This window comes from Lactuca virosa, chromosome 3 (assembly GCF_052849685.1).
Source record: "Lactuca virosa cultivar CGN04683 chromosome 3, Lactuca_virosa_CGN04683_v6, whole genome shotgun sequence".
Taxonomy (NCBI): domain Eukaryota; kingdom Viridiplantae; phylum Streptophyta; class Magnoliopsida; order Asterales; family Asteraceae; genus Lactuca; species Lactuca virosa.
The window spans coordinates 315,503,721-315,520,525 of record NC_136428.1 but is presented as its reverse complement, the minus strand read 5'-3'; the positions used below and the strand labels follow the sequence as shown (position 1 = coordinate 315,520,525).

Sequence of the window (16,805 nt, the reverse complement as noted above, 5' to 3'; positions counted from 1 at the left end):
ATGTTGGACTAAGTCCATGGGGTGACCCATGGATACTCCATGGAGGTTAAAATCCATGGAGCATAAGGAATGGGTAAAGTTATGAGTTACATGGTGTAACCCTAATAGCCACCATATAAAAGAATCCCATGGCTCAAGAAATCGTGCACTAATGTGTGAGTGTGAGGGCTAGACGATTTCAAGGAGTGTTCAAGTTTCTCTCAAGTTATTCCAAGTGTATTTGGTGTTGTGTGAACCATTTGAGGTGTCACACTTGGGGCACTAGGCACTCAAGCTTTATGAAGACATTCTACATCAAAGAGGTATGTATTCTATCTTGTTATATTTATTATTTTGTATGCTAGATTAGGATAATACCTTGGATGTTCATAATTGTATGTATAATAGAGAAAACATAGATCCAAGGTATTTAGGGTTGCATGTACACTTAGGAGTGTTAGAATGCTCAAAACCCAACAGTTACTTCCTCAACAATGATGTCATTATCGTCCATACGAAAATAAGCGTCCTCATGAGGAGGACTTGATGAGATTGACTGCACCTTGCGGCATAGCTTGCTCAAAGAAAACATCATTTATGGTGTTATTCATAAGAGTGGAATCAACATGTCCAAGGTCATCATGTACATTACCTTGCAAGTCATCAGTGTCGTTCTGAAAAGCTCCCATGCTATGTAACTCCTCATTATTCCCCCTACACCCGACTGCTTGTCTTCAAGACTGCATACTCCAGCTTGGTCATCCACTATCCATTGATGGACATTGATACCAAGATGATCCATGTATACTTGGATTACACATCCGCTGTCGTACCCTACTTGAATCAACTCCTGATAGTCTTTCTCAATGGCTATTATCCTCAATCCATCAGGATATTCTATATTGGGCATGCAAAAGTACACATTCACACATTCCTCGTTTGCGAATCTTTTAAAAAATAGTAGAAATTCCTTCAAGTCCATTCCTGCAAAATCGACATCTTCAAAGCGTTGCTCCGCTCCATCTGAGTAACTTATTGCGGGGTACCTAGTAAAAATGCCAGCAAAATGAAGACCGACCTTCATATACTCATAGCAACGATTTGGAGAGAGACAGTAAAAGAAGAAGAAAGGGGAAGAAGATAGTGACGAGTGAATATGTCATTTACAAAAGGGTTAAGTAGGTCAAAAGGTCATTTATTGATGAAGACCGACCTTCATACCCCCTGACTAGGATGGGGTTAACCGCCTGACCCCTTCGCTTTCTATAGAATGGTATTAATAATATGTAAAACTACACTACGTACCCCTTAAATGCCAAAAAAAAAAAAGAAAAAAAAAACGAAAGGGACCATTTAAACCAAAAGGTGAAACTTCATAGGGCTACAATGACATTTACCCAATATTTTTTTTTCAGCATTGATTATAATTTTCGCTCAACTATGAATGGTCATAACTCCTTCACACGAGCTCAAGGATTAGCTTAATCCCGATCTTTTTTCTCAGGTTGTAGTCCTCTGTTTTGGCTACAATTTTGGCTCAAAAAATAGTTGAATCGGTTAAGAAGTAACTCTATTACATAGCTCTAAAGAGAGGTTATTAAGGTTGTAGAATTTGTTTTTGTATAGATATCTCATTGTAATTTGGAATGGTAAATTAAATCCGTTGATAATAAGAAAATGTCACCTCAAAATGCAAAAAGAGCACGGTACTTAATAAATTCGGTTCTTTGCAGTTTAGGAACCCAAACGGGACCGGAATCGAACCAGTATTTCGGTTATTATATTTTGTTATTTTTGGTTATGCATTCGGATCGAATTGGGTCGGTTCGGTTTTGTTTTCGGTTATTATATTTTGTTATTTTTGGTTCTTCATTCGGATCGATTTGGATCGGTTTGGTTTTATTTTCGGTTATTATATTTGGTTTTTTTGGTTCCGCATTCGGATGGAATTGGATCGGTTCGTAAATATACAACTGATAGTTTGATGCTACTTGTCCAGATGTTGGCGAGGGAAGGATCTAAATCGAATCTCCATTGAATTCCGATGCCCGTCGATATAAAACAAAATTGGGAATCGAAAAGAAGCATATTTCTGAAGCAGCCGGCCAACCGACTGTTCCGATGGTGACTCCTCCATTCACAATCAAATTCAATTCTTTCAATCCCAATTCAACTACCATTCCGAAGAAACAATGGAGTCCCCATTCAAGGGAGATATACTGAAAGGGAAAGTGGGGCTGTTGACCGGCGGTGGATCTGGAATCGGATTTGAAATCGCTGCAGAATTGGGTAAACATGGAGCTTCCATCGCCATCATGGGTCGTCGTAAACACGTCCTTGATTCCGCGGTTTCTGCTCTTCAATCCCTCGGCATTCACGTAAAACCCTATTCCTCTCTCTGTATCTTCGACTTCACTTTAAAATTCTGAAACGTAATTTCAACTATTCGTTTTAGGCTATTGGGGTTGAAGGAGATGTTCGGAATAAAGAGGACGCTGCTCGAGTTATAGAGACAACGATTAAGCAGTTCGGCAAGCTTGACATCCTCGTAAATTCGGCGGCTGGAAACTTTCTTGTCCCTTCCGAGGATTTATCGCCTAATGGTTTCCGAACAGGTACGATTAAGATCAGACGATCTAAAATTACGGATTTCTGTAACTTATATACCATTATTTAAAGTTTAAACTTCTGGTGATTGCAGTGATAGATATAGATGCAGTTGGGACATTCACAATGTGTCATGAAGCTCTCAGGTATCTGAAGAAAGGGGGAGTAATCATAAACATAAGTGCAACTTTGCATTATACAGCAAGTTGGTATCAGATCCATGTCTCTGCTGCTAAGGTCTCGTGAATTACCCTTAAATTGTTACGGAAATGCAAGATCAAACCTGTTAATCTTGATATCTTGTTTTTTCATTGTAACAGGCAGCTGTAGATAGCCTTACAAGGAGCCTGGCGTTAGAATGGGGAACTGATTATGGAATCAGAGTTAACGGGATTGCACCAGGTCCCATTGATGACACTGCTGGTGTTACCAAGCTCTTACCTGAGGATGTCAGGCGCAAGAAACAAGAAGCATCTGCTTTATACAGGATGGGGAAGAAATGGGATATCGCCATGGCTGCTCTCTATCTTGCATCCAATGCAGGTCAGTTAGCCATATGCACTCTAGGTGTTCGATGTTTTGTCAATAGTTATTTGAGAACGGGTTTGACACATAAAACAACCCTTTTACTAGAAAAACAAAATGTATCAATAGAATTATGAGTTTTAGCATTTTGCGTGAAATTGAGAAAAAGTATGGTAATGAATGTTTGAAGGTAATTATGTAAACGGGACAACATTGGTGGTTGATGGTGGAATATGGCTGAGCAAGCCACGAGATTTGCCAAAAGAGGCCGTAAGACAACTTTCAAAGGTCGTAGAAAAGAGGTCTAGAGATGCCCCTGTTGGTGTTCCAAAGAGCAAACTTTAAGGTCAAATTCTGCAACTCCCTTTAGTGTCACATCCATGTAATTGATTGGGTTTTTATTATTTGTTTTACACTTTTAGTTTCGTATGTCTAGTCTACCTTTGACTTGTTATGTTCTGCGATTTACTATAAGTGGAACTATGAAGGTTGATTTAAATATAATATTATGATTTTGGGATCAATTTCGTTCATTAGTAACTTATATGATCCTAACAGATAAATTCTATTAAATGATATATAGATATCGTATTGGATGTATATAAATGATATGGAATTAAAAGTTAAAGTAGTTTTGGTTGGATGATCTTTCTAAAAATGCATAATTTTATGAACTTGTATTTGATTTGATTCTTAGTTGATGTGAAAGATAGTTTCTACTACCTCTCTATCACATCATATAGTCATATAGTGTATGTTTGATAAAACTATTTTTCTTTTTTTGAACCCATGGTTAATGGTTAGATGACAAAATTATTTTACCTGTGTATAAGTATATGGCAAGCATAAATAGCCGAACTTTTTTGAAAGATATAAAATATCATAAAACATAAGCTAAAAGCTCAAAAAAAAAAATTGAAGTTTTATTATATTTTTTTTTATTATTTTTATATATATATAAAAATAAAATAAGCTAAAGGTAAAAGTTTTGCTGTCAAACATACCCACAATCATCAAAATTTTATATTATTTTCAAAATGATGGTTTTCAAAACACATTATCTAAAATACTAACAATGTATAGGGTGTTCAAAATGGATATTTGAATTTGTCTGGTATCCGAAATTTGGTTACGTTAAATTCGGATAGTAGATTTTGGGTATTCGAATATTTATCTGAATTTTCATATACGAATATTAAATACGGATATCCTAAATTCATTATCTTTAATATCAAGAACCAACTAAATATAAACTCAAGTATTAAAAATTGGAAAAGCATGCAATATAATTTGTATATGGATTAACATATATAATCGAGTAAAAACTAAAATAGTCCCGGTAGTTTGGTTAAAATTGCGGATTTGGTACCTTTATTACTTTTCTTTACATTCGGACCGTTCTCATGTTATGATTTTGTTGCGTTTACATATTGCTTTTTTTATATTTATTATTTATTAGTTAAAGAAAATACACATTTTTCTTTATATTCGGACCATAGCTTTTCGACGGAGAAGATAACCTGACCAGAGAAGGCAACGATTTCAATGGAGAGATGTGGTTCAAGTGCTTCAGGAGGGAGGAGGAGAGGCGGAAGGAGGTGGTTTAGGAAGAAGAGAGACACAGGCCGATGTTTTTCGATGGTGGGAGGAATATAGGTAGAGGGAGGTGGTGTGTTAGAGCCTTTTTTATTTTTTCTAAACAATGAATTATAGTAATAAATAAAGAATAAATTACAAATAAAATAAATCAATGTAACATTGTTTTTTTATATTTATAAGGGACGAAAAACACAACAAAACCAATGTTTTAAAAACCAGTTTTTTAGTTGAATTGAAATAGTGACCGGTTCCCGGTTTAACCAGTTCGAGCGTCGGATCAACCGGTTTCTATAATTCTCATCTTTTTTTTTGTCATGCATATACATACATACATACATACATAAATAAAGAATTTGACGTCCACAAGTTCAAACATTAAAAATACATATAAAAACAAGTTCATGGATTAATCCAAATACATTAAAAACACATAACCACAAGTTTTACATCAAACCAAATACATTAAAAAGAAAAATAAAGTATAATACCGAAACAAAATATATTTTTAGATGAATACAAATGCATCAAAATACTTCATAATATTTACCATATATTTTTATTTAGAAAAATATAAATAGATGTGAAACAGACCACCAAGTTTATTATGAAAATGTTTTTTTTCATGTGTTTTTATTCAATTTAACCGGTTCAATCTGGTTTTTGTAAAAACCGGCTGGTTCATTCCGGTTCAAAAATAAATATAAAACTGGTTGTAGTTAAACTGCTCTATTCTCTATTCTCTGGTTCCCGGTTCAACCTGGTTTTTGTCCGGTTGGAATCAGTTTTTAAAACTTTGAACAAGATCTATCCAAGCGCAAAAAAATAAATAAATAAATAGAAACCGTAAGTACCAAACCACATAGACGGTTTTAGTATTTTACTCCATATAATAAGAATTTTTTCCGTTTCAATGTCGTCAACACTCAACAAATTCATTAATTTCATTCCTCCCTTAGTTGAAGCTGAAGCAGCACCTGATTCCTTTCATCATTTTTCTGGTGTTCATTCACGTAACTAGCAAATAGTGGATGTACATCCCGCACATGTCACATGATACATTCATACATATCCAAACAAAGACAATTCAGAAAGTATCTTAACCATAGTAAATAAGTTAAAGCTCCATCTATTCATCTTATTACAACACTGAACCAATTTAATATATGTTTAATAAAGGAAATATATATATGACCACATCCTGCAAGAAGTCATAAACACCTATAAATTTATACAAAGTAATTACGAAAGAAACATAATGACCAATAACTAATTTAAGTGCAGTAAATTTATACAAAGTAATTACGAAAGAAACATAATGACCGATAACTAATTTAAGTGCAGTTCAAATGCAAAGCAAAATATATACATTTAATTAATAATTTAGTATTTTTGAATTCCAATTTAAAAAATATCCCAATTTTTTGAAATTTACAATCTTAATCGGAAAAAACAAGATATCAAATCGGATTTTCGGATTCCCCCTTTAATCCTATTCAATAAACTAGAGGTGTACCCCGACAAGCATCTTCATGGAATTAGCTTCTCAAATGTTGTAGAACACCTGCTGACCTGCTCATTCACTATGCTCCCACTGCCATTAAAATTATTTGTACGATTTGCATAAAAGAATGTAAAACAACCAAACCAACCCCAAAATATAATAAAAATACATAACTATCCCCAATGTTCAAAATCTTAAAGGTTATAATAATACATAATGTGTTTTTTATAAATATATTTAATAGTATGTCACTGGACTTTTTATAGGTTGTCATTATGCCATTAGATTGCATTTTTATCTGATGCCGTAATAGAAGCAATATCAGTAGGGCTAAATGAACAAATTATGTGTCACCGGTGGACGACACATATAATTATTTAAAATCTATCTCAATTGAACTGGAAAAAAAAGTTTAGTGACATATTTGACACAATTAAAAGATAAATGATCTGAAGAACAAATTGCTTACTATTAACCCAATCTAATATGATAAAAGTAAAAGGTTTTTGAAAAAGTTGATAAAGGAGATTTTGGTAGATATAAAATAAAGTTGCAGAGATATGAGACAAAAATTAAGTCATTAAATAACTCGAAAACCTTTATAAATGCTCTTTACAATTCTCACTTTCTATCCATATTCTTACATAAACCTTAATACATACATACCCAAACAAACACAAGACAAATATCGCAATTAATTAAGGTAATCTTAGTGGGCATTTGAGGGGTTTTATTGAGCTTTCATCAATAAGCATTTGATTATATAACAGGAATCCAACATAAAACAAGATTAATGACAAATTTAATGGCCAATCTATATCCAATGATTATTCCAGATAGGTTTTTTAAGATGGGTTAAAAAAAGGATTGAAATTAAAAGTCATACTGATAACAAAGTATCCAAATTTACAAAAAAGAAAATCTCAAACCTTTTTCGTTGGTGATACACAACAAGTACAAACAAAGATTCAGTGTAATTACTGATACTGATTCATTATTATTCCAAATTCTCCATCTGAATGCTGCTTTTAAGAGGCACATACTCTCCAAGATATCCACCCAAATGATCATACAAAGCATTCTTATCGATCTCTTGATGATGATAGCTCTTGCACACATAGTAAAACACACTCTGAACCAGTAATCCCACCAGGTTCACAATCACAAGAACACCGACCAAGAATCCACCGACCACGATCCTCGAGAAAACCCCGTAATAATACTCCCCACCATGGACGACAATTGATCCAAATAGTCCATTAATCGCCCCACATATGACGAAATACCCGAAAACAAGAACAGACGCCATGCGAGCCCTTCCTTTGAGAATCTCGAAGCTCTTTTTCATGGCGGCGAAGCCATAAACAGGCTCAAGAACAGAAATCACACTTGCTAAGTGCCAGAGTGCAGTGATGTAGACATGCACAACGAGGAACAACAGGAAGACGATAATCAGAGAGAAGAAGAACAAAACCAAGTTCTGTGTATCGATTGCGATGATCAACAGAACAATAAACCCGAGAAACACAATGTTGTAAGCTACCATGGTGAGACCCACCCATAGGAAGGTGATGAAGAGGCGTTTGAAGACGGAGGGGATCGCGGACATTGTGTAGGAGAAGGAGACGGGTTTGGAGGTGTACAAGGAGGCGACGGTGAAGACGACGGCGGCGGTGGAAAGGAGGGAGAAAACGAAGAGGAAGATGAGGTAACAAAATTGAAAGACGAGGAGTTTAGTCCATTGGGAGGTGTGGGAGCCATATGGATCCTGGATTTGGGTGATTAAAGGGTGGGTGAAGAGAGAATGAGCTAAAATAGCGAATGATAATGGGAAAATTAGGGTTAGGGTGATGAGGTAAAAGGTTTGAGGGGATTGTTTGGGGATGGCGATTGATTCTTTGAGAATATCGGAAGCAGAGAGGAATTGGAGCTCTTCTTGATGTAGATCCATGGCGGATTGATGTAATTTTGTTGAAATCTGTAAGATAAAAAGTGGATCTGGGGTTGGGGTTGAGTATGAGAGGGAAATGGAAGGTGCCTGAGATGGAGGAAGAAGGCGGTGCCTTTCCGCAAGCCTTTTCTTACTTTTATTTCATCTCAAACAAAGAGGGGAGAGAATCAATTTTTTGCCCTTCCTAATTTTCCAAAAACTTTTGTTTCACAGGAACAAAATTTACAATCACTAATTCATTATTGATTTATTTCTGTATTTATCTATTTAGGTTTCTTAAAAGAACCATTCAACTCTTAAAAAAAAACAATCATTCAATCAAAACTTTATTATATATTAATTAATCTCTTTAAAAAAAATAAAACTTTATTAATCATGTTTTTTTAAAGAGATTAATTAATATATAAGTTTTTTTTACTTTTTTTTATTTAAAATACAAATAAAAAATATAATTATTATTTTCTTTTATATTTTTATTTAAATTATTATCATTATATTAATTTTTTATGTTTTTGTTTTTTTACGTTTTGTTCAATTACAATGTTTTTTTAAGTTTTGTTTAAATACAAGGTTTTTTTACGATTCGTTTGAAGACAATTTTTTTTAATGTTTTTTGTTTATAATATCTTATGTTGTAATTTAATTTATTTTTTAACGCTTTTCTTTGATATTAAATTATTATTTTTTTCAGGATTTTATTTATTTATTATAATATAGACTGATAATAAAATTTATTGTTTTTTAAAATTAATCATCTCTAAATTCTTACATGATTAAATTAGTTTAGGTTTTTGTTTTATTTTCATATACGCTAGTTTTTTTATGTGTTTTTATTATATAATACTATCTAAATTCTAAAATACATTGAAGTTTTTTATTTTAAGAAAAAATTGAATGTTTTTTTTATTATTATTAAATCTACATAACCATACTTACTCACAAACCTATACATATTCTCATGTGTTAATTTTGACACTCAAACTCACTATAACATCTAGTTTCGAAACGTTTATTATTTTAGGATTTCGAGTCGTAGTGTGATCAAGTAAAACTCTTGGGCTTCAAAGGAATATAGTTTAGACACTATTGAATGTTGATAATGTTGGTTAAATAATTTAAGCTCTTTAATTATGTTTTATAGCCAAAGGGTAAAATGGGAAAGTGATATTTCAGACTTTTTTGCACGAATTAATGAATTTAGTTCGGTATGTTTTTAATCAAAAGTAACTAGATAGAATTGTGGGGTTTCTCAATACATTTGCCTATGGCTTCATGAATGAGGCCTAGTCTTGATTCGATTAACGATCAATAATTAAACATGTGAGGGCACATGTTGTAATATTTTCTTTTACATATAATAAGGTATTACATAGATATAAATTTCATATTCTTTTATAAACTTTTACAATTATACGAGGGGTGATTTTAAACAATTTAAAATTATATGATTTAATCTAATTATATTTAATTGACTTTTAATTGATTATTTTTTTAAATCATCATCAATATCTTCAAATCAAGTAGGCATATTTATCTTCCTATTTTAATTAATCAGATTTAAACGGATTAGATAATAATTAAAAATAAAAAGAAATCCTAAATTTGAAAAAATTGAAAAAATCTGAAATCACAAAAAGTTGGTAGGGTGCGCTGCATCCTACGATTCACAGGCTTCTTTTATGATTTTTGTCAATTTTAAATCTTGTGTATATAACAAAAACTTAAGCTATGATACCACTGTTGGGTTTTTTGTGCAACTATATACTAGATTAAGGCATCGAAAGCATTCAAAATTCATCCTAAGTGTACATGCTCCCTCTGATCTAAGTTTTACTATTATAGCAATATACTTTTAAAACTAACCTAACAAGTTAAAAAACAAAGGATCGAAACACTAACCTTTTGACAAAATCGATTTGTCCTTGAAGCTTGATTCCTTTGATCTCTTGTTGCTCGTGGAAAGACTAGTACCCAAAGTAGAGTACCTCTAATGGTTCACACCCTAAAGTCAAGAACCTTCAAAAACAAATTGTGCATTTGAACAACCTTTTCACCATTCTGAATTTGAACATTATAGGACTTTGACATACAAACTTTTGGAGTTTGATAAATCTGAATTTCTTGAAGCATTGGCTTTCTGTAAGGAATCATTCCTTCAAAAACATCTTCAGAACATAAAGAATCATCTGTTTGAGTTCCAATAGAACAGAATGTCTTCACTTTCATGATTTCAGATGAATTTTTTTGAGATTCGTCTTCTGAAGTACCAGATTCGGAATGTAACTCTTCTGAAAAACATGAACCACTTGACTCCCCCTCAACAAGAACATCTGGAGTCATCTTTTCTTCAGAAACATGTGGAACATCATGAACTTCACTAAGAACATGATGAACTTCTTCTTTTTCTTCTTCAGCCCTTTTCATCTCCAACATCTGTTTATGTTCCCGATTTAAATGTTCATATATAATACGAAATTGGTCTACTACTCTCTCATTCTTTTGTAATTCACGTTCATTAACACGAGAGTATTCAGTTATTTTCTCATCAACAAAAGAATTATATAACTCAGTAACATCCCTCAACGTAAAATCACCAAGAACATGAAACAAAGTCCCTTTTTAACACCATAGATTAGTTTAGTGACCTTTAATCCAAGTTCTAAAATGGAGTTACAGAATAAAAGATCCATTAGATCTTCAACAAATGATAGAACTTGGAGAGAGAGAAAGTAGATCTGATAAGGATTCTAGAAAGAGAAAACGGATCTGAGATGGTTTCTAGAGAGAGAAAACAGATCCGAGATAGATTTTAGAGAGAAAAAGTGGATCTGAACACGAAAAATTCAAATAAACACGAAAATTTTCTTCTAACGTGATTCAAGAACGAATCAAATAAAATAATGAGTAGAAGATAACAAATCTGAACAAGATTTTGCAATGAAACGAGATATTAGCATTTTTCTTTTCAGAAAACTTACAAAACTTGAAGAACAAGGTGAGATTCATGATAAAATATCGCCATAAACAAGATCGATTATTGCAAAAATCGCTGAGATCTACAAGAACCCACTCTGATACCACTTGTTGGGAATAAATCCGAGATGACGAATGCGGAATATCAAGAACAATCAAGAATCAATCACCATCATATGCAAGTAATATGATAAAGGTTTTGTGTATTTTGATTATAACATGAACGTACAGAGAAAAACCCTAATCTGGTAAAAAGCTTACCCCAAAAGCTAACCTAATGATTATTTATAGGGAACAATAAATATATACCATAAATATAAAATATATGCCTTAATATAAAATCAATGCCTTAGAAGAGCTCGATTAAGAACTTCTACTATAAAGGCACCGTAGGGAATCATAAAATGATTAACCCTAAAAAGGCTTCCCTAAATAACCAAATATGTCAAATCAGTTTCAATATCTCAAATACTCAACACGATGTTTTGACCAAACCTTGAGAGAGGTTCCCTTTACTGGGAAGTTTCTAGTTTTGTATACCAAAAGTTCTGATTTGGAAAGTAGGTTTTGTACTAGAAAACTATGTACCTGGTACCCTTATGATGACTTAATGTATATTGAACATATATATATATATATATATATATATATATATATATATATATATATATATATATAAAATCGAATAGATAATAGATTAGGTGAATCCGTTCCAAGCCCACAACCAAACAAGGAACAGGAAGTGAAGCGGAGAGCACACATCCTATTATCTGTCGGATCCTATTGTTATATATATATCCTTTGATGTATACATTAAGGAATCATAAGGTTAACATTATGGTCCCTTTCTACTGAATGTACTAGACTCGACTGTTCGGTTGTCTTTTGTAAAATGTAAGTTTTCCATAGTTTATAACTATCTTAACTCGAAAATAGTTTGCATTTGACTTTCAAGTGGTACTGTCACTCTATGAAAGTAATGGGAAAAGTAAGTACACAGTCGTCGTTTAAAATGACATACGGATGTACTGATGACCTTAAAACATGTTTATTTTATACTGGTCATAATGTGAAGGCTAGTATCCCTACTATACGCTCTCCTTGTCTAGAGATTAAGGGAACCAAACGCGACTTTTTAGCAAACCAGTTGCTACGCCGTGTAATTCACATTAAAGTTATATGATCATGTATACCCAATATAACTATCACCTTTTGTTTAGAACAATGAGTTAGTGATTCATTGGTATAATTAGATCCTGTAGTAGTTCCATGCTATAGCAACTTAATATGTTTGTTCTGTTTGTTTCTCATCATAGTATGTTCGTTCTGTTATCATGTATTGTATCTAGTATAAACTGAATCTCTAAACTATACCCATTATAGTTTACTAATGTTTTACTTGAACTGTTGTTGAAAAGACTCATTTATCTACTAAGTTATGCTTGTACTTTAAAAACGGAGTTTTGCTAAACTATGAAGTAACATAACTTTAAAAGAGTTTTTGAAATGTTTTGATCACTTATAAAAGACATAAGCAACATTTTGAAAGATGTTTATAACAAACAATTTACACAATTATCATTGTGTTCAACTTGTATCCCCCCCCCCCCTTAAAAGCATTTAAAACAGTTTAAAAGATTCATTACGGGGTATGAACTCACCTGATGTGGGTGATTCAACGAATACATGTGTAAGGATGAGAAGTTCCACAAATGAAGTCCCGAGACACAACAAGTCCTAAATGACATATATTGGCATGAATATAGTGTTTATAAGCAACTATATGAAAGGAAACACCTTCCGGGACTAGGAAACACTTTGACCAAGTGTTGGAATCACATGTGATTCATCAAAGGAGAGTGGAATGACACTAATATGAGTTTACTACCATGGGTTTACGGCCAAAGGGAGTTTACGGCCGTAAACTCATGGTCAAACATGCCTAAGTGTTTGTTTGAAGGCTAGGGAAGCTTGAGGGACTTTTGCTCTACACAAGGATGAGAAAGACCAAATCAATGAAGGCTTTTGATGAGTTTACAGCCCAAAGGAGTTTACATGTGACATCCCCATTTTCATGGCCAGAAAAGACCGATTTTGTTTATGCTTTATAAAAATCAGAGTACCTCTTTTAATAAAAATGTTGCGGAATTTGTTCCCAGTAAAACATGATAAATAGGTTATCAAAACATTTCCGAAGAAAAGTATTTTTATTCATTTTAAAACATTTGGGATGTCATCGTTAATACAGAAACATAAGCATAAACAAAACTTACATTCATTTACACTAGTGATCTACACCTCTTTAATCTCTCAGTGTAATGTAACTTCGTATCGGCACCTGTGATTCAAATAAGCTTGAGTGGGTCAGGTTGGGAAACCTGGTGAGTACATAGGGTTTTCAACCCACAATAATATAATTATTATGTTAAACATCAAACAATCAACCCAATTACCCATCCCCATTATCTTCTTTACTCTTAAGGATCTACCCTAAGATTCTGCTATTCCTCGTCCATTCATTCCTAAGGAGTAGGCACGAAGTCCATCGTTGCCTATGACACAGCTGTCAAGCACATCTGCTAGTTCTATCACTTAGGCGCAGCTGCCAGAATTGTGACATTCTCTATGAGGCGCAGCTGCCGGTATTGTCCTTCGGGCACAGCTGCCAGGGTTATCTCGTTTATTGACAGTATCATTTTCGAGAGTCCATTAGCAATACATGTCAATGGGTTTTTAGAGTACACCGGTGAACACATCGTTCACAACACCTACAGGTTGCGAGCCTGCTAGTGTTCCACTGGACTGTCTAGAATAGTCTGTGGTTGTCATCCATACTCTGCTAAATGACGGGGCCAGCATTTGGGTAAAAAGCTTCTCACATCGTCCACCTCTCACCCTCACCTCATGGTCTATTTCACCTCTCACCTCATCATCCGACTCATATTTCATCTACCCATGTTTACCCAACATATTTTGTAGATATAAAATATATATACAGTTTAAATCATTTAAAACATGTATGAAATTGTTCATCCAACATAGATAGCAAGTATACAAATAAGATTCACACATAGCACGTAATTTATATTAAATACTTCATATCTATGTGTAAGATGAAAGTAACTATGCACTCACCTGATATGGTGGTGACTCGGCACTCGGACAGCACTTCGTTACTCTTAAAACAATTTCCTTCGACAAAACCTAGTACCATTACCACTAGGGTTTAGTCTAATATTTACCGAGACTAATTAATAGTCTAGCCATTATTATTATTATATAAGCGTTAAGAAACACTCTTATATAACTCAAAATAATAGCCCAAATAATTATTTTAAGGTCCTAATAATGTTACTATATTGAAACATAAGTTATACTAAAGATAGGTTAGGCGTAGCTCACTTACAACAGGTTTTTCTCAAAACCGGGCTCCGCTGGAGCAGCGTTCCCGAGCCGAAAGGCTCTTCTTCTCGGAGCCGTCGGGCGCTCCGGGGCTTCCGCCTCGTGCTAGGGAGGTTCCCTAGGCTTTTTGGGGTTTCAGGGGCTAGAGAGAGGTTCTAGAGAGAGAGGAAGAAGTAGGAAGGTGTGAGAATGAATGGAGACCTCACCACTTATTTATAGGAGCTGAAGGAAGGTTCACATCATGAATCTCTTGATGTTCACGTCGTGAGTGAGCTTGGGCTCCAAGTCACAGCCTGGTGCTAACACGTGGCATCGCACACAGGGTGGAAATCAGTCGATTTTCAAAAATTCATAACTTTCGCATACGAGCTCCGTTTTCGACGTTCTTTATATCCACGCGTAGGTAAAAACAAGATCTACAACTTTCATTTAGACTCTGTCGGCTAATTATCGACCGATCTTAAATTTAACAGTAGGAAGAGATTAGACTGTTAAATGACCGCGAAGAATTCGTAACTCCTTCATACGTACTCCGTTTTCGTCTGTCTTTCTATCGTTGAGTTCCTATTAATGAGATATTCAACTCTCATTTAGGTCGCGTCGCCCAAAAACCGCTCGAACTAAAATTCGAGTTTCGGGTCGTGCACTGCTATGCCAAATCTTAGAAAACTCATAACTTCCTCATACGAAGTCAGATTTGGGCGTTCTTTTTTTGTATGTTCTCGGTTTAACGTATACTACAAATTTTGTTTAGATCACTAAGGCTAAAAAGTCCTCTATCTTAAATTCACTATTTACGTCTCCTGGTGCCGTGCCGGTTTTGCCGAAAAACTTCGACGGGCCATAACTTCTTCGTTATAACTCGAATTTCGGCGTTCTTTATATGTACGGAACCCTTGAGACATATTCTACAACTTGGTTAAGATTATTTATTCTAAATAATCTTTTGTCGAAAAGTAGTTTTCGACCCTTATTATCTCTAAATTGACTAGCCCGAATCTACGGGCGTTACATTACAGCTGTAAACTCATTGTCATTATGCATTTGTGAGTAGTTTAAGGTCCTATTTCCATCAATGAAGGGTTCTAGGTCACAAGCTTTGCATCTAGGAGGGTTTATGGCCAAAATGGCACCCTTAAAGGGGTTTACGGCCATGGGAGATGGCTTGGCCGTAAACTCCTTTTTTTGTGTTCTTGATGTTTTCAAGGCTCTAAGCATGAGTCCTAACTAGATATCAAGTGTAGGGAAGAGTACTTACGATATAGAGGCTTGAAATGGTTGATTTTGGCCAAGAACACTAGTGTGTGTTCTTGGTGTTCTTGGTGTTTCTTGAAGATCTATGAAAATATGATTTCTATGGATGAAATCAATGGATGAAGCTAGTTTAAGAGATGTATCAACTAATCAAGGCTATAATACTTACATATATGAAGATCTTGGATGAAAAGTTGGATGATACTTGAGAGGATTTGAAGAAAATCGGCCAAGGAAAGAAAGAATGAGAAAAATGGCCAAGTTTTATATATGTAGAGGTGAGTTTACGGCCCCCTTGAGTTTACGGCCGTAAACTCTTGGTAACTTGGCCGTAAACTCCTCTTGATGGAGTTTGAGGCTTGCATGTTATACTGTGGTTCTAACAGGTATTCCCTAACACTCATTCCTTGAGTGTATTAGGCTTAATACTCCTTAGAGTGACCTTTAACCAGGCTAGAACTCATTTCCAGTGAGTTTGACACTCAGTTGAGTTGACTGACTGGGCTTTCAAAATAAAAAAATTTCGGGTTGTCACAATCTTTTAGAAACAAACATAGCTCATGTAGAGCGTCCTGTGGGTGTGATTGAACCTAACAATATGTCTAGGCATACTAATCCTAAACTCTCTGATATAAGACTTTATAATATACTTATAATTCTTTGATGTTTAGGAATGAATTTTGATTTAAGTCTTTTAGTATTTGAGATTCGTTAGATTTAATATATTTTCAAATCTTGTTGTCTGTCATGACGAAATTCGGGCAGCATAACGGCTAATTTTATAACATTTTCCAGTTTTCAACCAACGTGAAAACCAACGATTTCCATAATATTCGATAAATTGTATAATTGATACGATGTATGATTTATTAGGTAACAATTCTTAAAATATGAGAATAAATTATGCTATCATATATGATGAATTTCGTATTACAACTAAAATGATTTATATTTTTATAATAATTATAAAAATAAAATATATCGTTTATTTAGAAATAATTTCTAGATGATGAT

The 16,805-nt window shown here is 34.0% G+C and overlaps 2 protein-coding genes across 2 annotated transcripts; one reads left to right on the top strand and one right to left on the bottom strand.

Moving 5' to 3' along the window:
* Positions 1–2,046: 2,046 nt before the first annotated feature.
* On the top strand, positions 2,047–3,635 carry LOC145167344 (peroxisomal 2,4-dienoyl-CoA reductase [(3E)-enoyl-CoA-producing]-like). Its single transcript, XM_079086521.1, has 5 exons — positions 2,047–2,357; positions 2,435–2,594; positions 2,681–2,823; positions 2,907–3,129; positions 3,302–3,635. Exons 1-5 carry the CDS (start codon positions 2,172–2,174, stop codon positions 3,454–3,456), a joined length of 867 nt encoding a protein of 288 aa, XP_078942647.1. The 5' UTR covers positions 2,047–2,171; the 3' UTR covers positions 3,457–3,635.
* A 2,422-nt stretch (positions 3,636–6,057) lies between these two features.
* Positions 6,058–8,360, bottom strand: LOC145167343 (uncharacterized). The gene is made up of 2 exons (XM_079086520.1): positions 7,141–8,360; positions 6,058–6,301 (listed from the first exon to the last, which is right to left on the bottom strand). The coding sequence occupies exon 1, from the start codon at positions 8,160–8,162 to the stop codon at positions 7,209–7,211; it is 954 nt and encodes a 317-aa protein (XP_078942646.1). The 5' UTR covers positions 8,163–8,360; the 3' UTR covers positions 6,058–6,301; positions 7,141–7,208.
* Positions 8,361–16,805: the final 8,445 nt, after the last annotated feature.

What these genes read in the sequence shown, in the direction of transcription:
- LOC145167344 (XM_079086521.1), top strand. Translation starts at nt 2,172, where the DNA reads ATGGAGTCCCCATTCAAGGGAGATATACTGAAAGGGAAAGTGGGGCTG. An exon ending in GCCTAATGGTTTCCGAACAG is followed by an intron (nt 2,595 to 2,680) that starts GTACGATTAAGA and finishes TGGTGATTGCAG; the next exon opens with TGATAGATATAGATGCAGTT. An exon ending in CTATCTTGCATCCAATGCAG is followed by an intron (nt 3,130 to 3,301) that starts GTCAGTTAGCCA and finishes GAATGTTTGAAG; the next exon opens with GTAATTATGTAAACGGGACA.
- LOC145167343 (XM_079086520.1), bottom strand. Translation starts at nt 8,162, where the DNA reads ATGGATCTACATCAAGAAGAGCTCCAATTCCTCTCTGCTTCCGATATT.